The sequence below is a fragment of the Pipra filicauda genome, unplaced genomic scaffold (genome assembly GCF_003945595.2).
Source record: "Pipra filicauda isolate LSUMZ 115617 unplaced genomic scaffold, ASM394559v2 scaffold210_size2929891_pilon, whole genome shotgun sequence".
NCBI classification, from domain to species: domain Eukaryota; kingdom Metazoa; phylum Chordata; class Aves; order Passeriformes; family Pipridae; genus Pipra; species Pipra filicauda.
Window position 1 is genome coordinate 2,371,065 of NW_024104322.1, and position 24,472 is coordinate 2,395,536.

Genomic DNA, 24,472 nt, shown 5'->3' on the forward strand with positions numbered 1-24,472 from the left:
CACTGTGGTAATACTGGAGACAATTCTTTAAAGCTTTTTGACAAGTAGTGCTCAAGGCATATTTGACTTTTCCTCAGTAGGAATGGTGACATATTTTTAAATATTACTCTCTTCCTATAAGCTGAAGAATATTCTTGCAATACCATAATATCTCACTTTTAGAATGGGGAACAGAAACTTCAGCCTGGGCACACTGTTTAGAAGTCTATAGTTGCAAACTTTTGAAATATCTTTGTTTTAATGACAATACATAGACTAAATTGTAAATTAAGCATGACCTTTTATTTCAGTGTTTCGTAGCATATTTTCAGTTCTCTGGATTGTGATTTAGGATTGCATGTACTTTGAAAACAGATTTCTAGTATGTGATTAAGCCATTTTATGCAGACTTTGGTATGTCTGAAAAGTGCTGGGTGCAGGATCCCATGAACTCTCCTCCAGTGCTTTCACTCACACTGGTATGCTACTGCTAACCATTGCTGATTCCAGTTTAGACTGCCATCTCCAGTTCGGTGCTGATATTGTTTAATATGCAGCTGATATGTTTAATAGGTGCAGTATATGCATATGTATTTATATGTATGTAGATACATGTGTGGATATAGGGATGCATACATATGTATATTGTTGTTTAATATGTATCTGGATTAAAAGGTGTTGGGCATAACACTGCTTAATAGAATTCTGTTGCTAATGAGGCATCAGCTGAAGGTCAGGGGGATATCTGGCATCTTTGAACCAAGCTGACAATGTTTCCCAGTGCTCACATATACGTGGAGCTTGTGTTGGTCTTGTTTGTGCCCTTTCTGAATGTCCTCAACTAACGTGCCTGGCCATCTTTTGGCTTCCAAGACCTGAATGCAATCTTATTTTATAGCTGGGTTCCAAGGGGGTTGTACATTGTGGGCCTAGAAAATGTCTCTCATTCTGACCTCTGAAATTATCAGACAGAAGATATTTTAAGGTTTATTAAAAAAAAAAGAACCTGAAACATTAAAAAACCCACATACAAATACTGTGTTGACAAAAATTTCAAACTAGAATTTTGCACATAGTGGTCCTATTTATTCTTTCTCACTTGCCGGGACCCAAGTTCAAGATAATTTATTTCTTCTAGAAAGAAACAATAACTTCACTCATGTTTAATAACCGTCATCGCTTCTGCTTCCTGATTTCATTTAGCAAAGTCATCAACAGTCATATGAGAAACTAGGAACACTGAACTCAGTTTATTAGTGTTTGCACTTACAGGTATTATTTTGAGGTAGGAACTGAGGGCTCGTGTGGGGAAACTCTAAACAAGTGAGATAATTGAGTGGAAAACCTTAGCAGAAAGGTAAAAGACTATTTTCAAAATTATTTTTGTCCAAAGATCACTTCAGCTTTATTCTGTTATAGCTTGAGGCCACGAGTGCCTGAAGCCAGACGACACTCAATAAAATTGTCTCTCTTCATAGTAGTGAACAGTTTGCTTCTGACTTGTGAAATGCATGTTTCAAGGCTTTATATTAATCACTGGCATTTCTTTCAAACAGAACTGAGAGAGGAGAGATAATTTGTGTTAAATAGACCATGAACTGTGAACTTGCCTTGAGTATCAGGTTAGGTGCTTCTTAACAGGAACAACAGAAATGTAATTGGTCATATGAGTGCACAACGCTAGTAATGAGTCAAGATATCCTAGTGCATAAATATTCTTCACCTCACACAAACATTTGGGGTTGGACAAACAGTTTTTATTTCTTGAGTTTTTGGGGGTTTTTCTTTTGGTTTTTTTTGGTTTGTTTTTTTTTTGGTCATTGTTTTGGTTTGGGTTTTTTTATTGGTTGGGAGCCTGAAGAACTGGACTCTGTTGGCACTTGATTTTTAAATACTTAATGCTCACTGTAAAAACATTGGAGATCCAGGAGTGAAATGCATAACATTACTGCAAAGTATTAATAACTGCTGTAATTTCAGGGGAAGAAGAAACAGGTGTGCTTAGAAGAAAAAAGGCATAAAATTAATAACAGTGCTTTAAGTGGGCACAGTTTGTAGTGTTTTGATCTTCTAGTAATACAAGAGATATAAAGAAAGCAGAGTTGGAGGAACCAACACAATCCACTCCTATCTTTCAATAAAAGAAAACAGAATGAAAAGGAAAAGTTGTTTATAATAATAAACTTTTAAAAAGCTCCACAAACCACTTCTATCTTTCACATATAAAAGGAATCAATCACAGTTAAAAAAACTATTAAAAAATATAAGCAATATTCTGAAAATTAAAATATGTAGAAGAAAATTTCTAAAAGTGAAAGATTGCCTAGAGCTGAAAAATTGCCTAGAGCTTTCGTCTTTTTATCAATACATACGAGAACATGAGATTAATATTTTGATTTATAAATAACTGCATGATTGAATAATGTTGAGTTATTTTTTTAGATGTGACATTGTATTAAGTATTTCTCACCTTTATAATTTCAGCTTCGGGCCCCCTGGTAGTCTAGTGGTTAGGATGCAGCGCTCTCACTGCCACGGCCCGGGTTCGATTCCCGGTCAGGGAACTCCTCCGGGCAGACGGAGCTCGTCAGCCCTGTAAGGCCATCCATCTAAGAGAAGGTCACTCTAAACAAACCTACGTCCTGAGGACCTCACTGCCACTGTCCAAGCTTGCTCGGCCCCAGCAGATGAACTTTAGGATTAAAGGGTGGGCTCAGTTCAGCGCACACTGTGTCTCATCTAAAAAAATCCACTGCGCAGGCTCAAAGGGGAATGACCTTTCCCAAATCTTCGCTCGGGAAGACTGGCCATACCTACCTACCTACCTACCTACCTACCAATTTCAGCTTCAGGGGAAGCTGAAATATTTGACAAGTGGTTTTCTTCGGTGTGTAACTAAACTATAAATTACTTTTTTGTAGTTAATCTGTATACTCTAGTTGTAAAAGTTTTGTGATTTCTTAGCAGGAAAAACTTCTGCCAGTGTTGCACCAATATTCTGATATGGAGACCATGGTACCTTTATCAGAAGATCCTGTAGCCATCAAATGCATAAGACAAAGCCAGTATTCCCCATCCAGCTTCAAGACCCATAGCAGTGTGGAAGAACAAGTTTCATGTCTTTGCTACCATGAGAAGGTATCAATTTGTACAACTAGAGATTTATTTTGGTTTAATGCCTTTGGGTATTGTAAACATTCTGGAAAAGCTACAATGTTTTTCTCTGTGATCAGTTTTTCATTGGCAGACTAGAAAATCTCAGGATAGAGTGGTTACTATCAGTTGGAGAAATTCTCCAGAGTTTTGGTTTTTTTTGTAAAAATAACACCTGTTTCTTGAGATGCGGGAGAGTGTTATTGCACTAGATCCAGACTGTGGAAACACAGGAGAGAGATCCAAACAAATTGCAATATGCAGTGTGTATCTACTTAAATGTTTGTAAACTGTGTAACATAAAAAAAAAAAAAAAAGGCAGGGATCAGCTGTGTTAACCAACCTCGGAATTTTTGTCACATTCTGCTGTCAAATCTTGTTTCATGAATAAATACCTCATTTATAGAAGAAGCAAAATGTATTTTCCAAAAGTACAGTTTTCTGACTTGAAGTTTATGCTTTACTGACACTAATTTAATGACACGCGTATCTAGTGGGTGACATCCCTGCCTGTGGTAGGGGGGCTGGAACTAAATTATCTTTAAGGTCCTTTCCAACCCATTTATTGTGACACATAGTTATTTTCCAAGGAGGAAGTTTTACAGTTCAGGACTCTGCTGGGCACTGTACGCACACACACACGCACAACTGTGCCTCTTACATTATCCCAGCAAGACGCTCAGGCGAGTCAACTGCAAAAAAAACATCCTACGTGAGCCCTTTTTAGGCTTAAAGTCCTGTAACACAGTGAAATTAACGCCTGAAATTCTTGTTCAAGATCGTAAAGATGTGGAAAAAGAAGCTGCACGGCCTTCCGCCCCCCGCTCCCCCTCCCTTTGTTCCCCCCGCCCGCCCCGCGCTGTCCCCGCAGGCTCTCGCTGTTTCCCCGCGTTTCATCATGCGGCAGGGCCGGGGTGCGAGCGCAGGGGCCGAGCCGCGGGGCGCGGCCGAGCCCGGCTGGGGGCAGGTCCGGCGCCGCCACCGCAGCACGTCCCCACCCGCTCGGCCGGGGGGGAGCTCGCAGGAGTCCATTTTAGCGGGGCAGCCCCGGCCGAGGGCCGGCGGCGGGAAGGGCCGTTAGCCTCCCGCGGGGACCCGCAGCGCCCGGCGGGGCGGGGGAGAGCCGGCCCGGGGAGGGAGAGAGGCGTGAGCCATCCCACAAACACACGCTGAGAGCTTGTGGCAGCAGAGAGCAGCGTTTGGGTTGGATTCTCCCCCCGCCCCCCTCCCCCGTCTCCTTCTTTTTTTTCTTTTTTTTTTTTTTCCTTTCTTTTTTTCCTTTTCTCTCCAAAAAACATGGCTGAAGCTGGGATGGGCTTTTTGGAACAGCTCAAGTCTTGCATCGTCTGGTCCTGGACTTATCTCTGGACGCTGTGGTTCTTCATCATGCTCTTCCTCGTCTACATCTTAAGGGTGCCGCTGAAGATCAATGACAATTTAACCACAGGTAGGCTGCGATCATGTGCCCGCCGCCCCTTCCCCTTCCCGCGGGGGGCGGCTCAGCCTGGGGACAGGGGAAGGGGCGCGGGCTGTCGGTGGGGGAGCGCCCGCCACTGCCCCCTCGGGTTTTCTAGTAGTGGCTTACGCTGTTTATACTACGTACCTTGTACCCAAGCATTTATTTTTTCAAACAGAGCTAAAACTTTTATTGTGTTTCTGATAAAAATTAGATCTCAGCTGCTTCTCCTGGATGATAGTAAATAATAAGAGTGCAAGTTTACTCGGAGATTATCTCTGTTGCAATGGACTTTGGCTGTTTAGACTCGCTAAGGTAGTGTACCACTACTGTACTGAATCAGCAGTAACTTATGTAGTGTTACCCGGTCTGGATTGGGCTGTTATGTCTTTATCTTGAAATTGCTCGTTTTTCCTACCTATCTACTTTTTCATTTAACTTCCGTCCCCTCATGCTGGAGAAGGCTATTTTTTTTGAGGGAAGATGCGATGTAACCCATGTGGCATCCCTGCTGCTGGGAAGTTGAATGTTATCTGAGCAGTTTTCACCCACCTGGCTTGTTCTCATTTGATAAGCCTTTGGCAAATCCATCATCAAAGAAGAATTAAAAAAAAAAAAAAGAAAATTCAGCATACTGCAATTTTCACTTTAAGTGTAAAGGCAGTTATAAACAACCGTTAAATACAGTTTGGGTCAGTTTTTCATAGTATGTCTTTGAACAATATCCTGTTTCTTTTGATATTGCCACATGCTGTTTAGAACAGGATGTAATTCTTGTTGCTTGAGTCTTAATAATTTATGTAATGTGTATGTCCCAGGTAAACGTTGCAGGCAATGGTTGTCAAGCAAAAATGTCAGAATTGCTGTATCTCATCATTTTCACTATTGAAAATGATTGGCATCCATCTGAGACCTAATCAGCCCCCTCTGATTTCTTCCTGAATTTGAGCAAACTAATTCTTGATGCACTTTCTCATTTGAAATGTTACTCCGGCTGTCTTCAGCTGAGTCATCTTGGAGTTTACTGAAATGTCTCAAAATGCAAGTAAAATGACAGTATGAAATCTTTGAGGAGGTTAAAAAGACTGAAAAAATTACCAGTGTAAGCCCCAAAGTGCCTGATGAAAATGAGTTACCAGGGGAGAACAATAGGCACAGTATGGTCTTTATGCATCATCTGTTCCTAAATGGGGTTTATTAAAAAAACAGCAGTGGCAATAACACGATGGGTTTTTTGTTTTGTTTAGTTTTTCAAAGGTTTTTTGAACGGATTAAAAACTATTTGATTTATTGTGAATTCCCCCCTCCCAGTTGATTACAATAAGTTATTATTGTCATTAGTTTAAGGTTGCTCATAAGGTAGCACAGCAGCTGGCTATGTGATATCAAATATATCTCAGTGATGTGAAAATAAATGTGTAAATGTTGCTATTAAAACTTCTGTGTGACATAAAGAAATAATAAGGTGATAAAAACAATGACTGGGCATTTTCCCAGAACAAGCTGGATCTGGTGGTGAGTTGAGGTCAAACAAACTGGTTTTCAGTACCACCAGAGGCAGGCTTAGGCAGCCAGTGAGAAAAATGCAGTTCCACAGGTATGATTTGCACCTCTTGAAATAGTGATTTAGGAAGGTTTTAGATATTTAGAACAGACACCTTAAACTGAGCCCAGAGTAGGCTGATGTGATATGAAGGACTAGTGTGGCATGTACAGGAAAGCACCTGCCTAAGGGACCTGGTTGCTTCCTACTGCTGTGTGATTTTGTTTTTCCATGTCTAATGTCAGTGTTCTTAAAAGGAAGTGGAAAGACTAGAGAAGATAGTAGAAAAATGATTCAAAGGCTAGGAGGAGCATCAGAATAAAAGATTTTACTTGGGACGTGACTAGATTACAGTAAGGAGGTATTGTTATGGGGGAGAAAGAAATGGCCTTTTAATCATTAAAAGAATGATAAGAATTAATGACTGGAAACAGAGGGCAAACTCAATTTTGCCATAATCTGGTATTAATTTTTAGCAAACTGTGAATCAGCTGCTAGAGGAACCTCTGGGTTTCCCATGTCTGCAAGTCTTCAAATCTGATGATGAAATAGGAGACTAGTGTTCATGCAGCCTTAAATTGTTGCTTGACAAGGACAGGGCAGCAGGTTGTGCACCATCAGCAGTCAGAGTCCTTGCAGATGATTTCACCAAATAGGCCAGTGGTCACTTGTATCAGAAAGTTTTACTAAGATGAAGTGTGGGGCCTTTTTTCCCCTCTTTTGATGTTGTACAGGTGTGCTCGCCCTGAGCATTTGGTGGCTGTGGTAGTGCAAGTTGGTCATCCTGTCTGTTACTGTGGCTTTCCAGGCTTGAAAGTCCTCGTGGTTTGGCCAAGCATAATTTCAGTATCCTCAGTGGAATACATTACTGTGATACAACCAAAGGGAAATCTAGTCTGTAATATAAAAATATTAATGTTAATCTAACTGTGGTGTTTCATAGGTGAGTTTTTTTCTTTTTTTTTTAAGCTTGATGCCTTTTATGAATAGGAGAGTTTGAGCTGTTGTAACTGTACCAGACCATTAGCCAGGAAGCAAGAGAGGACACTTAATATACCAGGCTAAAATATTAAATACAGAATAAGCAGTTGAGGAAGCAGATGTTTTAATCTTATTCCAAAATAATTAAACATGATTATTTTATATAACATGCTGTATTTTCCTCCTTGTTGGCACTTGCATGATATCTGAATGCCATACTAATCTGAACTAAGACACACCTCTTCTAAAAATGTGCTACCCAGCTTGTTTTTCCTGACATAACAGTAGGGGTTTCTAGTCATATCCTAAGAAGGAAAGAGTCCTAGAAGTTAAGCAGTTTCCGATTATTTTATTTATCCTTTCAAAGTGCAACAGAAAAACAGATTTAATGACCAGAGCATTAAATGCAACTGGCTTGTGACAAGGCAGCCAGGAAGAAACCTCTGGGTTGCTGAGGGTAGAGAGATCAGGAAAACTGATGTCCTAAAAGTGTGAAAAATAAGTATACGGGTATGAGCTGTGGGTTGGGTCTGACTCTGTCGGTGCCTGTTATTACCTTTCTGAGGAACATCCCACTTCATCTGTGCTGGAGCAAGGCCCTGTGGTATTACCAGCTGAAACTCCAGTGATGAGAAGGTTAGAAACCTGCAGAATGTAGCAAGTAACGTCCTGCCAGGTCCCCAAGGTCAGCAAGCCCGAGATAACTGCGGCTGGAGGAGGAAGACCACGTCACCTTGGTGAGGAGCTGTTGGCTGGGACAAAGTTGTGTTCTGAGAAACAGCTGTCTTTCTTCGTTACGATTTTTTTTTAATTATTATTATGACTGACTGAAAATAATGCCTGCTCAAGTAATTACCTAGAATTTTAATTAATGTGGAATTTGTGACCACGTAATAGGCTTCTCTTAAAGCCCATCACCTGAAACACTGTGCATGGTGCTGCCATCTAGAGAGGGAAGAGGCTGGTGTGGAGCAGGGCTGGCATCACTGGCCATTGCCAGGTCCCTACTCACCCCTGTGGTTTGTTGCATGCATGGGCAGGGGGGCAGAGCAGACATGTTCAAAGTCCTGTAAAATTAGGATAACAACACTTTCTCTTCATCCGAGAGTCTCTCTGAAGACACAAAACGGAGAGTTTTTTCTAGACAACCTGATGATATGGTGATCTGGCCCACCTCAAATATGTTCACCGGTGTGCACATTGGTAAGCAGAGCACTTAGGAAACTCCCATCTCACTGAACCCTTGCTTTATGAAATTATCTTGTATTAAACCGTGCAAGAAAACTGGGTGTGAATCCATAAGCAGAAATACTGTGGGAGATGAAGAGATGTAGCCTGCCTCTCCTGTTTGGGCTGTGCTGTCTTAGGGTGGTGGCTGCTGTCAGTGAAGCTCATCTCATCTCATCTCTATAGTCTTCCCTTTCTGGGCTTCCTGACCCTGCAGATCTATACTGGGCACTGGTGCAATGTGCCCTGACAAGTTGCAATGTGAGAAAAAAAGTACCTTTTCATTCCCATGGTCTCAAATTCAAGTAGCAGCATGAAACATTTATCTATTATTAAAATTTAACTAATGGTCACTTTTTTCCAACTGCTGATATTTGGCAATCTGAAGCTGCATGTGTGCAGAGCTACGGTGATAAACCACCCTTAGGGCAGAAGTATTTTTTGGGGACTGGGCGCCTGGGGGGTTGACAGCTGGTCAGGAGGTATTGTTCCCCTTCATAAATTTAAGCTTGAGAAGTTAATCATGAGGGTTGGAAAACATTAACCTGACAAAGGCCAGGGAGTTTCAAATGGATTAAAAAAGAGTGAGATTCTTTGTTCTGAGAAAAACTGAAGGACAGTTAGTTTTAAGTTTGCAGACTTACAGGTAGTTGCTTGGCCCTTCTTCAAAGCCATCTGCCATCACTGTGATGGATTTCCCTGTAAGCATCTGCTGTGTGAGCTACAGACGTGAGTGTGGTGGTGGCTGTGAGTTGACAGAAAACCTGGAGCAAAACTGCTATGCCACCAAAGGAAATGGAAGAACTCTTAGCTCCTTGCAAGTATAGATTTAGGGTTTTTTTTTAAGAACTTGGCTGTTGAAAGTAAAATTTCAAATGCGTGACCATTTCCGTCAAGGTCAGCATTAATTCTGCATATAGATTTCACAGAATCGATTATAGATAGATAGTTTACTCACAGACTGGAAATCACTTGCATTAATTTTTACATTTCTTAGAATGTAAATAAAATATTTCCTAAATACTGATCTTATTTTCAGCTGTCTTAGTGGAATTAAAGTAAACAGTGTTTTCTTTACTGTTAAGCTCTCTCTTCAGTTGTATCAGTTAAAGCACCGCAAAGCATTCATAGTGACTGCTGAGCCTCCAGACAGGTTTTGAATGTTAGAGGTTTCTTTGCTCTGTCTTTTTGGGTTTTGGAAAAAAATTAGTTGCTACCTGGCTATAGCACATGTATTTTCATCATGGTACACTGGGAAATTCTCCTTTACATTTTTTATGGAAAAAATTTACGATGGGCATGAAAGTAGCGTGTTATTTTTGGCAAAAGTCTTTATAGATTAAACTGGGTGTTCTTGGGGGAAAAACCCTATCAAAACTTGATTGATCAATTCCTGATGGATGCAGCTGTACAATGATACTTGTTTCTATGAATGTTGACATTTCTTCACCAGTTTGACTTTTTGATTGAGCTTAATTTTTCAGTCAGCATCAAATGCCAAAAACGGAATGAGATCTGTGGGAAATGCAAGGTTTTCAAAAACTGCTTCTTTAAGAAATTGACTTTATTACTGCAAAAGCTCTAGAAGATTTGCAGCCATTATTTCACGGGAAATATGTAAGCCAGAACCTTCGAAATAATATTTGATAACATCTTGAGTGAGCTTACTGTAATACTGACCAATAGGCAACCATGGAACTGTGCTGCCAGTTTCTAACTGAAGTCTAATGTCCTCTGTGCTGATGAAAATCTACGGAAATGCTGCTAAAACTGCATATATGCAGTAGGATTTTCCCAAAGCATCCAGTGACTGCCTGGATAAATTTAGCCTGAAAGAACATAAGCCCCCCCTGTTGTTCACAGGGGTTATAGGTCCTAATTGTCTGAGGCTGCATAAATACCACCATTCTAAATTAAAGGAAAAACTTAAAATAGATATTTTTTGTGTGGTTGTTTTGTAAACAGAGAAATGCAAAAATCTAGATCATAAATTTGCATTTGTGAAAGACAAAAGAAGTTCTAAGTGGTGTCAGTGCCTGAACGACTGAAAAGAGAGAGGAAAACACATAATTCTGTGCCAAAGCTCTACATTAAGTGAAAAACAGAAGGACATGATGCATGCCTGAGAGCAGCACCTGGCAGGAATTGGGAAGATGATGTTGGATAAAACAGAGATTTTGGAGGGAATGACATATCTGTGTTTTAAAATGGATTCTCTGTGGAGAGTCTAGCAATAACACACTGCTAGCCTAAGGAAGCTCAAGCTGTTAATCTAATCACAGAGAAGCCACGGAAGCTACTTGACAGTAGCTAAGGAGGTGTAGGAGCTTTAATCTAGTTGACAAATATATAGTGAGCTTCCTAAATATTTGGAGTTAAAATGCCTGTTACAGCAGGCAGAATTGGGGCCCAAATCATCTGTGATCTGAAGAAGCAGCCTGGCTGCAGAACGTGCTGCATGCAGTGCCCTCACTTTAATAGAGAGGTGGTTGCTTATGCTGCAAACTATATTGTAGGAAGAAAATAGCAGGTACTAAAGTAGCCTTTAATTATAGGGGACTAATCTTAAAAAAGGGGTGGCAGCAAATTGAACCCAGAGGAATGTACATGCTAATTTTTTTTTAGAGGAGATTTTTGAAGATGTGGTTTGGGACCCAACTGTGATGGCAAGGGCTTTGGCTCTTGTGGTATTAAAACTGTCAGTGTGATGAGGATTGCCAGGCTTGACAGTGGGAGAACTGGGAGTGAAATCTAATGGCTCATGATAAATAGGAGACCTGACTAGTTAAAACAGTATCATGTTGAGGTTTAGAAAACCCCACACCCAGTTGGAAATGCTTGCTGATGGTGTGCAGGTGTGTTGTGCAAGCACAGAGGCTCCGATAGACCCCAGATGTGCCAGGACTTCTGTGCACGTGCCAGAGAGCAATCCTCACCGAGTCCAAGGTTTCTGTGTGTCGTTCAGTCAGCTGGCAAGCTCTGTGCTTGAGGGAGTTATTTGTCTTCTTGGCAACTGATAAAGCAAATAAAACCACTTAAGTGGTGACTTAGGTTGGCCAGTTTCTTTTGGACTAAAATCTGCAGAAATGAACACTACTGTCAGAAGTTGATGAAGGTGCAGTCTTTTATGCAGCAGGATTCAGTTTTTTTATAATGAGGCTAGTTGTTTAAAAAGATATTTTATACTTAGCAAAATAAGGCCCTGCTCCACATACCCATTAGTATGTTGAATACAACTGAGAATTCTGTTGAACTGTAAAAGGAGAACTAAGCCATAGGGAAGTTAGACCCTTATCCTTCAAATGTTCAACGGCTTGGTTTGTTTTGCAAGCAGAGGTCCAGGGCTTTACTGCTCACATCCAGGGCTTTATTGCAGAGGTAGTTAATATGCATGAATTCTCAATGACTTGGGCCTAAGTAGTATACTAAAGTAGTGCAGGAAGCCTGTAGCAATACTGGGGATAGAATCCCCAGTTGCTTCAGTCCAAAAGCAGTTTTCCCTTTTGTGATTTGATGGTCACATCTAAATTTTGCCTTTTTTTACCGGAGCTACTTCAGGAACATACTTAGGGCATTTGTCAAAGAGTTGAGGATAACACCAAACCTGGTCCCGTGGCTGGACTGTGAGATGCTTGTGGGGATGTTACTATCAAAGGGGACATCTGAAGGCCCCTTCCACCTGTTTTTAAATTAGCTTTTTGTGGCACTGGAGGCATCTATTGAAAGATTGTGTTATAAACTCCAGCTTGTCCTCGTGTCTGTGAAGTGACATGTGGACCAGTGATGCTGTGTAAATACAAATGAGTGAAAGTTGCTTTGTAAAATCCCAACACAGGCTAATTGGATTTTTTGTGTGGCTTAGTCAGGCACTGCAGAAGGGCAATCAGTTTTAACACCGAGAACACTAAGCTTAAGCAATGTTAATGCATTTAAAGACAAGAGTTAATGTCACGCTTTCAGCAGACAGAACAAACAAGTTGTTACTGTTAAGCCTGAGGAGAAGGCCTAAATTCAAAGTCCAAATCAAACCTCGCCAGCTGCTGAGAGAAGACAAAGATTTATTATTGTGAAGCATAAACTGGAGATTTGTCACTGTGGTAGACTCAATGCTTAAGTTATTAGGTACACTTAAATATATCGATTAGAAGGATGAAAGTTACAGGGCAAAAATGAAATGCAATCATCATTAAGATTCCTGTACTGCACAGTGTGCCAGCTGCAACCATGAGATTTAATTTCCAACTCACTTTCTAGAAATAAACTTGGCTTATTAAATGTCAGGCCTGGTAGGCTGATATACAGAGTCTTGTGCTCAGTGGCAAGACAGATATCAGATTTAAAGTACAAGAAATGTTATCATCGTCGTCTTATTTCATAACGCTGCCATTTATTTCTCAAGAAAATAAACGTGTAAGCTGAAAGCATCATAGATGTTGAACTTCACATAACTGAATGTTTTCATGACTCGTCCTGTATGTTTTATGCTGAGGACTGAAAATTTTTTACAGTGTGGCTCGGTCTGAAGCAAGGTTATATGATCCACTAGTAAACTTAATCTTCCATGTGAAATTTCTCTTGCTATTTTTAATTCTGGAATGAACTTGACAGCAGTGTATGTTTTACACAAAGCTCAGCTTAGAGTCCCAGACTAGTCGCTTCGTCAGTTTTCAGAGAGAAGGTTAAACTAGACCCCGTCAGGAGAAGGCTTGCAGCTGGCCTACCATACCCTGTGCAGGGGACAAGGGGACAGAGAGTCCCCTGGGTGAAACTCAGGGCACTTCTTGAGCAGAAGCTGACTTTGTGCAGCAGCAGTATGCTACAGCTGAGCTGATGAATTCTCCTCCCTGTGGAGAGAAGAAGCTGAGGAAGTCTAGTGCAGGGCTGCACTGATGCACAACTACTGCTGAAGTGTCTTCTCAATTGCGCTTGACTTTACGGATTTATCTGCCTGCTCAGAGTAGGCTCCTGTATTGTGCCGCATTGTTATAAAAGTGCCTTCTGGTCCCTGTGTCTGTCTGTCCAGCTCATTGGGTCAGGACACAGAAGGGTTGATACAAGCACAACAGACTCTGTAGTAGTAAATATTGTCCTACATATTCCCAGAAATCCTTGTCAGGAGTCTGGGATTTAAAAGTGCTGATCACAGCTGTGCTAGTAGCCGCCCCAACAACCACATAGTCTTGTGGGGAACACTAGTCTCAAGGAGCTCTCATTAGCTCCGGGATTTCCGAAGGTGGACCACAGGACTTCCCCAGACCTGGCCACAAGGGTGTGGCCTGTGTTACACTTTGAGGGCATCTTGTCAGTGGTTCTGAGAAAACTGGAGTTTTCATGCTTGATGTCCTCCTGTGAGGAGTATGTAGGGACTGTACTCTGTGACACTAGAGAGGCGTACAGACCTCTCTGGGTCCCTGACTCCAGTCCTGAGTCTTATTTTACATTATCTTCCCATAAACTGCTGCAGTGAAAGACTTTTTCCAGAACCTGATAGCTCTGGTGGATAGAAACCTTGCTCTCATTCCAGCTTAGATGTGTTTGTGGCTGGCTTGCATGCATTTGTGCTCAGGACGGCTCTCTTCTTTACCTTTGTAACCAGCACTGCTGCCATGAGGACTGGTTCCCAGTGCACTTGTGGGATTTTTCCTTCTTGTCCTTCCCTTATGAGATTGAGTCAGTTGGGCTGTCTTAGCCTGCTCTCCTAAAATGGCTGCATGTCCTTGATTCTGCTGGTAATACTCCTTCAGTTTTCTGTCCGTATCATAATTGAGTAACCAGTGTTGTACATCCTACGACAAGGTAAGGCTTCTTTAACTGCCTCATACAGTGTAATTAGTCCTTCTTATCTTTCACTGGAAATATTTCTCCTTGCTGGTCCCTTGCCTTTTATTCCATTAACTTTGATGTGACATCTCTGGCAGCTCATACCAGGAGCCTTCTGCACCTCCTGGTTTTGGTAATAGAAATACTCAGTTGGCAGATCCATGAGCTGTCCTCACAGTCCAGCACTCCCAGATGAGTGCTCTCTCTCTTCCCCATGTCCCCTATTTTAACTATCTTTCTCTGGCACTCTCAGTACTTCACTGAAATCCAGACAGTTTAGAGCTACTCATTTTTCTTGGTAAGAGAACTGAATACTTTTAATAAAGAAGCACATCTGATTGGTCTGGCATGATTTATTTATTTTGCATTTTATCCTATTTTTCAGGTACCTCCTTTGCTTCACTTATTGTTATCTTTAAAATACTGAAGTTTCACATATTACTGCCTCGTCATAAGGCCGTAGCTTCAGTCTGCATATTAAGTACAGAAGTATGAAGTATTCTGGCATAATTTGGGGAGTTTCATCTGTTTATTAAAACCGTCTTGGTACTGGGCTTGTTTTTTCAAATGCCATTTCTTTCAGCGAGATGGTTTCTGTATATTCTCTTAATCTTACACTCAACCATATCTCGGACATGTTAAGTTCTTTGAATTATATCTGTTTCTCCTGTCACAGTATCTCTTTCCTTGACCTTTTATTATTTTTTTCTCCACATTCAGCAGTTTTGTTCCCATTCAAAAATGAAATAAATATTCACTTTGGTTTGGGGACTGCTGTATCCTCTTTCTTACCTTGCTGTCTCCTTATTTATTTTGTTGAAATAGTCTTATTGGTTTGTTGGATTTATTTTGATGTCATCATAATCATCATGTCTGGGCTTCGCGAACGAAGATTTGGGAAGGCTCTATCCACATTTGCTACAGGCACGTTGGTGACTTATGAGGCCAATACGAGATAGACATATCTGATTGCAAAAGGCACAGCAGAGAGACTCTTTAGATGATATATTCTGCAGAACGCGGTTCTTTCTGCGTTACCTTTTCTCCTCGAGAGTGATCCTGCGTGTGTTCTCAAAGGAGACAGCTGCGTTATAGATGGTGTGTCTCCAGGCCTCCCGACTGGAGGCCAGAGTAGACCAGTTATGGTGATCAATATGGCCAAGGCTGAGATGTTGTTTCAGGGAGTCCTTGAATCTTTTCTTCGGGGCTCCTCTCTTGCGGCAGCCAGTGGCAAGTATTTTGATGTATATTAACTGTTTTTATACAGCTCAAGATATATCTTAGTTTGACTTTTTGCAGATACAATTTTATTTCTGTACCTTTTGTCCTCACCAAAGCAGAGGGGAATCTTTGAACATCCCAAATCTTGTGGGTGTTACTTGTACAGGGCTGATGCTGCTTTATTTTAAATCCTTAGCTGATAAATTGGTGTCTGTGAGGTAGAAATGCAATTTAGCTTTCCATGATTATTTTGAGAAAGTCCGCATTGCAGTTCAGGCCTCCTTGAAAGAGTTGGCAAAGCTCCTACTCACTCTAAGGTAATGACTGTTGCCCTGAGAGTTTTTTGACGTTGGTCCTGATAGAAGAGGGTATGTAGTGTGAATGACTCTCATACATCCCCCAGCAATCTGAAATAAGTCTGCACATTTGCTGCCTTCCTGGATTTGGAACATGATAGGTATCAAGAAACTGAGAACTGATAGCAGTGCAGGTAAGAAAGCATTAAATAAAGGTATTTAGTGTTAAAAAAAAGTTAACTTGTCTGAACCTAATCTACAGAGTTTCTCAGCTGCTTTTACGTTTAAAGCATTTTAATCAGGTATCTTCCCACACGTTTTTCAGTTCTTGAAGTTGCAATATAAATTTTCAGTTTTACAAAGTATCGTAAGCTTCCTGACAGTATGACAAATTTTACACAATATAAGCCAAACCCGCTAATTAATAAATCCCTCAGCTGAAAATTTTGCTTCAAATACTATTCTACTGTCTTTTAAAAGTCAGTTAGATCTAAAAATCCCGATTTTTCTGCAGGCCACATTCAAACTGACAATGACTGGTTATGGAACAATATCCTTATTGGGCGATTGGTTTTACTGAGGTTTCTGAATAATATATACAGTAATGTATAAAATAGATGTTATATAATATATACAAAATGTATTGTTATCTGTTCTATATAATATAGAGTAGTAATATATATGTAATAAAATACAATGCTGCCCCCCTTGTGTTTGAGGCTACAACTCTATCAGTTGGGGTGTAGAGTCAGTGACGTGCAGGACTAATCAGCATCATTTGCTAATTTCCTTAGGTGAGCTGGTAATACAGACTTGAAGTAAATACCCTACAATATCTTCCTTAAAAATCCATTCTTCCCTAGATGCGCTGGAGTTCCTGTTGCCGGATGGCAACAGTGTGTGGGTTTGTGTGCTGCCACGCTCTTCATTTGCTGCGGGGCTGTGATGGACCATGTTTGTTGATGTAGGTGAGACCAGCCACCCCTTGGTCATTGTAAGGTGGCTCAGTAGCTGTAAATGCTGACCCATCTTGGTTCATTGGGTCAACCGAGGGAGGACAGCTGCCACCCTGGGAATCACTGAAGATCTCTCTCAGCTCTTCCACTCTGAGTAATGACCCCTTTGCATCTTGGCAGTGGACCCTTAGTGCTGGAATTTGTGGTTTAGCCCAGGGTGAACACTGGAGACTTTCTTAGTTTAAAAAAAACAATCAACAATCCCCAAACCAGCCACAGAGAGCCCACAGAGTGCTGCTCTGGCCACAAGCTCCCTGGCATACACAGCCCTCTGTACATTGCCACCGTCCTCTTTCCAGTGCATGTGTGATCCTTCTGCATGGGCACAAAAATCAATAATAAATGGTAAATGAATAACGAGAGGCCTGCCAACCAAAATCTCTTGTTTAACTTCATGTTTCTTTTCCTTTACTAATCTAATGTAAGAGAAGCATTTAAGGGGGAAAGATGCTGGGAACGATGACATTTTATGAAGCCTTTGTTTCAGAAACTTGTTTCAGAAGGAGGCCAATGGTGTCCGTGGGGGCCATTGTTCCCTCACAAGCGCAGTCTGCGGCTGTGGGGTCCTGGGCTCAGCCCCTCAAAAACTCAAAAACTCTCTGCCTGTATAAGAGTTAAAACCCCATGGCATTCTGGAGTAGGTCTCTGGTTCAGGGTCAGCTCTGCAGGTCTCAGTATGTGTTTTTATTTGTATATAGAAGGCAGATTTTATTTGCTTTTGGTCTTTAGGGTGAAAATAAATTCGTATTAAAAAGTATATTTTCTGTTCCAATTTGTAACATTAGTTTCTTTGGGATATGTATTTTGAACATGCAGACTGGAATTCTATTTACAGGGCAATGTTTTCAGAAGCACCTGGGGTATTTCATCACCTAGATGCTTCAGTCAGCCATTAATTTACTTATTAACCTGTACTTATTTATATACTCTTTATAATAAGCTTAGTAATAAATGAAAAATGCTTTTCTAACTGAAAGAAAAGCATTAAATTTTGGATATACAGTATATTATGTGCATCTGGGATGGCACAGTATTTTTTTACTCGTATGCTAGTGTAATTCTGTACATTGTAGTTATTGCTTTTGCAGGAAGTTATGCTATCAGTTTGGAATAAAAGTTAATATTAATGGGAGATGTGAGAACACCATAAAATAATAATAAACTAAAAATGCATACCAGTTTAAACAAATCTGGTTACAGTGTTTGCTTTCTGTGAATGCTGTAGTTCAGCAAGATGAACATTGACTGGCTTGGGTCTTCAATGTTTTTCTTTAAATGTGGGTCCCTCTGGTCTGGCGATCACCAGCACTGCATGGCAGTAGATGGAAAACATCTGATTTTTGAATTCTATTCTTAATTTATAGTGAACAAAATAAATGGCATATTTACTTACAGACAGTTAATATTACGGTTTGGCATGTTGCAGTTTAAGTTTAGTAGAGAGGATTCTTTGAATTTGAAATTGTAGTTTCGATTCACGAGGTGTTTATCATGCAGAAAAGTTTACTAGAAGCCAATGCACTTGCATTTGAGTCACTTTGATTTCCTAGTCGTCGCTATTCAGATGGGAACAGTGAGATTAGACTTTTGTTCTGTGCTGTGGGTTTGTAGGGGTTTTTTCCCCTTGTCTTTGCTAGTTCCCTTCCAGTCCTTTCCTTAGCGCTTGAGCCAGCCCTGCCCCGTGTCTTTCTTAAGCTGCCATAAGGTAGATTTTGTATTTGATACTCTGTAATGTGGCAGGAGTGGAAAAGTATAATTCTTGCACTAGAGGGCATCCTGTGAAAGACACGGGAGTAATGCAGAGACGAGAGGCAGCTGCAGCATGTGGGAAACAAAGTCTGACCAAAACGCAGGTCTGACTGCGTGTCGGAGACCTAGTGAAGGATCATCAGTTTCCAACAGCAGACATGCACACACAGACACAGCCTCATGCAGCAAATTTGTGAGTGGAGCCCCTACAGGTGCAAATGGACACCCTAAATTGTCATTGTATTGCATCAAGTTACCCCCAGAGGGGAAGTCTTAAGTTGCACACAGTTGTGATAGGTAAGTAATAAAGTTTTAGGGACATCCTGCAACTGATGTAGCTGTATGGCAAGGTTCCACCCTTGACCTTCCGAAGTCTGCCTGTGAGGAGATGATAACTTTCTCACACACTCTTCCTGCAGTTGCATTTGAATTCACTTTTTTCTTGCTTAAGCCCTGTCACCACAGCCCCTTCCCAAATTTGTGATACATGGAGGCAATGATAATGGAAAGAATTCAAAATTCATGTGTCACTTTCTATTGACAATTTTAAAACCAAATTTAGGTAAAAAGCTTTTAACATCTAGCTGTGTGGGGAGAGTGAGAACATAGCAGCTTTTGTTTCCATACTAGCATCCTCTGGGAAACCCTCAAGGAGCTATCACAGAAAACATAAAAGGCGTTGCATAATTGCTAGCATTTATTTTAATTTCCTCTCTTCATGCTTGGAACTAGTCTGTCTACTTTCCTGGGAAAGGTAATTTGATTGAAAATAAATAATTGTCATGAAAGTTCCGTTCCAGTCATCAGATAGGAGTTCAGTGTGTTTTATCAGAGAGTGGGCCACGATGCTTAGAGAGTAGACAACAACGCTTAGTGAGCTGGAGTCTGGCATCCAGATTACCAAGAAGCTGTGTCACCAAAATGGCGACTTTCCTCTCTTTGATCCTCATGCAGAATAATTAACACCCATTTGCAGTACTGCTGTAAAATCTTAGTAGAGGCAAAATCTTGACATTTTTACTGTAATGACAGTTGTTGAAAACTTCTTCAGTTTAGCCTGGAAATCATCCAGCAGTTTCCTGTTATCTGTATGTATTGGGTTAGTGTGGCCAGGTTTTGGTAGTGGGGGGTGTACAGGGGTGGCTTCTGAAGGAGCTGGGGTTGTTTAGTCTGGAGAAGAGAAGGCTTAGAGGCGACCTCATCACTCTCTTCAACTACCTGAAGGGAGGTTGTAGCCAGGTGGGGGTTGGTCTCTTCTCCCAGGCAACCAACAATAGGACAAGGGGACATGGGCTCAAGCTCTGCCAGGGGAGGTTTAGGTTAGATGTTAGGAAGAAATTCTTTACAGAGAGGGTTATCAGGCATTGGAACGGCCTACCCAGAGAGATGGTGGATTCACCATCCCTGTAGGTTTTTAAAAAGAGATTGGACGTGGCCCTTAGTGCCATGATATAGTAATTGGAGTCAGATCAGGGGTTGGACTTGATGATCTTGGAGGTCTTTTCCAACCCAGTCTATTCTATGATTCTATGAGAAGCTGGTAGAAGCTTCCCCCATGTCCAGTAGAGCCAATGCCAGCCAGCTCCTGTCTCTGAGCAGTGGCAGAAACAGCCTGTGATGAACTGACCGTAACCCCCATTCCCTGTCTCCCAGCACCGCTGGGGGAGGAGGAGGTAAAGCCCAGGAAAGAGAGACAGGTGGAGGGAAGTTGTTTCTAAGACTTACTTTACTTCTCATTATTTTGTTCTGATTTTGTTAGTAGTAAGTTCAATTAATATCCTCAAGTTGAGTCTGTTTTGCCCATGATGGTAGTTGGTGAGTGATCTCTCCTGGTCCTTTTATCAGCTTGTGAACTTTTCATTATGTTCTCTCCACTGTCCATTTGTGGAGGGGATTGATAGAGTGGCTTTGGTGGGTGCCTGGCATCCAACCAGGGTCAAACCACCACACTGTAAAACAAGGGGTTTAATGTGTTTTTGGTATTTTTGAGCAGAGTAGAGGGTTTTGTGTGTACAGGCAGATTGTGCTCCAGAAAATACGCAGAACATATAAACCTCTGGTGGAGTCACTCAGAACATTTCTAATGTTGGTTTGGGGGAGTTGGGGATGGATTTTTTTTTGGGTGGTGTATTTTTTTTCTTGAGAATAGATAATACCAGATACAGATTCAGCAGACAAAGAAAATAACTTTTAATAAACAGGTGACAACTGTGATCTGCCCTTCCTTCATCCCTAGTTTACTTTCACGCGTGAGCTTGCTACTTGGCTTGCCTTGTTATACTGTTACGGATAGTCTTACTGTAATTCCAGTTTTGAGTTTTGATGGTTTTTGACTTTGTCTTTTAATACTGACTACTGCAAGCAAATTACATTTAGTGAAAGCCTGTTGTCTTGTGCAGTTCTCTTTTTGTCTCATATATTGCTTTGCAATTCTGTTTTTTTATTCTACATACACTTACAGTATCCCTTCTCCTTTAACTCTTATGTGACCTAAGCAATACTGAGCTTTTTAATCTTACAATTTGTATTACCACTGCTACATCTTCCTCCACAGTCATTTTTTTTGGATAGGTGGTAGTACTCATAGGTGGACTATGATACATAAAATAGATTATTTATTCAATATTTTTTGCCGTCCCTAATATCACATTTGTTTGGCTGTTAGGGAAACCTAAAAAGTTCGGTTTTTCTGGCTCTGCCTGCAGAGGGAGTCAGTTCTGTTCATGGAGGGAGTCAGTTCTGTTGTGCTGTGTACAGCAGTGCTCAGATTTTGTGCTCAATCTTTTGCTCAGTATGGGGAGAGAAGAAAATCCAGTCGTTGTGTTTTAAATATAGTAACTTCTAGTAATTTTGATGATTACTAAGATGCCTTTTCCTATTATAAATAAACCACATTGTTTAAAATATTTTGACTAGACTGAATTATGTCTCAAAATTGGAACAGGCTGAAGAGAGTTTGGGAAAGAAATTACCATCAAGTTTTTGCATTCTTAACCGTAAATGGAAACAGAAGGGCATTGACTGGCCAGAAGCTTTAATTCTATATCTCTTCTTGATAATGGAAAACATTATATACTAAAAATCCTGTCAGATTTAGTTTGTCATGCTTTGGAGGTTCTTCTGAAGGTCTGTAGGTGGTGGAAGGTGGCAAGCCCTTCTGTCTGGAGCTCCTTGGGCAACCTGGCGAGCACTGAAAGTCGGATATGAATAGATGTTGGCATCCTCTGGAACAAACAGAAGAGGTAACCTAGCATCACTTTTGCTTGGAGAGCCAGGCCAAGCTGGCAGACACTTGAGGATAACCATGGCTTGTTGCAATGACAGTTTCAGGGGTTTGATGATCCTTTTGGGTACCTTCCAGCTCAAGATACTCTGTGATTTTGAGTCATTGAAAGCAAAGCCTGAGGAATTTAATGTCTTCCTTGTTCAAACTGCTAGGCAAAGGCTGCAAAGTTTGATGAAGTAGCAAGATGGTTAGTTGAACTAAGGAGAAGGAGAGCTTGTCAGGCGGAAAACCTAAATCTGGTCACTGCTTGTTTAGCTGTCACGAATCCATTTATTTCCATGGACTAAACTGTCTATACAGGTTTTTTTTATACTGCTTGAGAATCTTGCTTCTTTTTACATAGTTTTGTCAAGATTTATGAATTTGGGAGATAGCATGTGCCAGACAGGAAGGTCATTGAGTTCAAGTTACTGATGTGGCTGAATATGAGCAAAATGGTGCCGTGATGCTCTGGGGCATATCTTTGCCCTCCCGAGAGACTCACTGTTTGCTCTCCTCTGTGTACCATGTGGCGTCTCTCTTTGTGTGCATGTTGCATGAGACTTAATACCTGTGAGATGGAAATGAAACTCTTCCGGTGTCTGACCATATAACGCAATGTGTTGGGGTGTCACTTCTGGTTTCTCATTCTGGGGCCAAAACACCTCTCTTGTGAGGAAAGGCTGAGAGTGCTGGGGTTGATCAACCTGGAGAAGAGAAGGCTCCAGGGAGACCTTATAAAGGGGGCTTATAAGAAAGATGGGGACAGACTTTTTACCAGGGCCTGTAGTGACAGGACAAGGGGCAGTGATTTTAAATTGAAAGATGGTAAATTTAGATTGGCTATAAGGAAGACATTGTTATTGAGTGTGGTGAGGCACTGGAATAGGCTGCCCAGAGAAGCTGTGGATGCCCCATCCCTGCAAGTGTTCAAGGCCAGGTTGGATGGGGCTTTGAGCAACGTGGTCTAGTGGAAGGCGTCCCTGCCCCTGGCAAGGTCATGGACTCTTTGGAAAATCTTTACAACAAGGTGACAAAGTGTTTTACAGTTTGGGAAATTATAAATAATTGTGGATGTTAAAAGTTCAGCGTTATAAAGTCATACAGAGGAATGTTTCACCCATAACAAGATCTTAACTGTGTGTTGTGGTTTTTACTAATTTGTGTGATGTAGGCATTTGATGAATTTTTCCATTCCTAATTTTCTCTAAAGTAATAAAAGAATTATGCACTACTTGATGCTTCTTTGCTTCTTTTATGGACTTGGAAGAGTCCATAATCTTAGAAGAGATTTCCAAACAGTAGGTGTTTGAAAAATACCGCTTCTCTATCTAGAATTAGTACATAGGACTCTATTTTAGGTTAACATTTTTAGGTTTGTCTTCTTTCTGCTGTTGGTTTGTTAATAGTTTTTTATCTTCAGCATTGAACAGAAACAGAAATGTAAGGAATCACTGTAACTTTTTTGTTATTTACTAATAAGTGAGAATCTCAGTGCTTTTAGGAATGTTTGTAGCCATGTGATACATCCCCATATGAAGTTAGGAATTCCATCTGATGTATGAAAACCATTGATAGTTGAAACTGTGTTCTGGTTCGCGTTTCTGTCTCAGCACAGATATAATACTTCATGGACAGCCAGGGCCAGAGGAGATTTTCTGGCACAGCAGGGCAGCAGTTGTTTTCTACCAGCAAGACCTTTGACTTTATAAAGTGTCCTTGTCCAGTTAGGTGGAAACCAACCACACTTATGAGCCAAGATGGATTTCTGCGCTATGAACTGTATGAACAGCAAGAGGAATAGGAGATCCCATAAAGGCCTTTTACCCTAGTGGACAAAAATCACAAGAGGCAAGATGGACCTTGGGATTTGGGGTTTTGGGTAAACCTGGGGCTCTAGGATGGGATGAGGTCCAACTTGTAGGGTATGTTGGATTTATGCTGTTTTTCGAGGTGAGGCATTTTTGACTAGAAACATTGTTTTGTTTAGCCAGTTTCTTTGGATAGATTGCCCCATGTAAGTACAAGTAAGACAGTGGCACCCATACCCCTTCTCCAGGGTGTATTAAATATACAGGCCTCCAAGGGGCTGGGTTTTATGAGACTGCTGGACTCTGCCAGGAATATGAGGTGAGAGAGCCTGTTCATCAGCGATTGCAAACAGGTTTTCTGAGAGAATCTAATTGCAAAAGTAACTGTGGAAGTGGAATAATTTTCTTATTTAATGTCCTTTTATTACTTCGTGGAACATAGGTATCCTTGGGACCTCCATGGTCATGGAGACGAACGTCCTCCCCTCAGCAGGTACTCAAGCAGGGTCTGGTTTTTGGATGTGTGAAGTCTACACAAAGGCATGAATACTGTTTTCTGCAAATAGTTTCAGGTGCACTGTGTTCTCTAATCATGTTCTTTACACTCAGCAAACCACAGTGCTAGCGGGACAGCAAATGCTATAGCTTTTGAACATCAGACATGCTCCATCATTCTCTCCATGTTGCCTCTGATAAGTGCATTTTAGAAAACAGTATATTTATAATGGCCTTTAACCTTTTAATGGAGTTGAGAGAAAACAATACAGGTTACACCATTTCATGTTTTGATTACCACTTAGTTCTTTTAATTCCAAGGTGACATTATCCTGTTACATTTTTCTCTGAATGGTCTGACCTGCTCACAGTGGTGTCAATAGCTGATTTCTCACTGGCTTCTATAGCTAAAAGTACATGGCAGCATGAATCAAAAGTATGTGTTCTGTTTCATCATGAA

General features: G+C 41.0%; 1 protein-coding gene across 1 annotated transcript in view; it reads left to right on the forward strand.

Moving 5' to 3' along the window:
* The first annotated feature begins 4,377 nt into the window (after positions 1-4,377).
* Positions 4,378-24,472, forward strand: part of ST7 (suppression of tumorigenicity 7) — a 143,278-nt gene continuing 123,183 nt past the window's right edge. Inside the window, exon 1 of the mRNA XM_027731059.2 lies at positions 4,378-4,579. Within this exon, the coding sequence (XP_027586860.1) occupies positions 4,429-4,579 (151 nt within the window). The 5' untranslated portion in view covers positions 4,378-4,428. The remainder of the gene's footprint in view (positions 4,580-24,472) is intronic.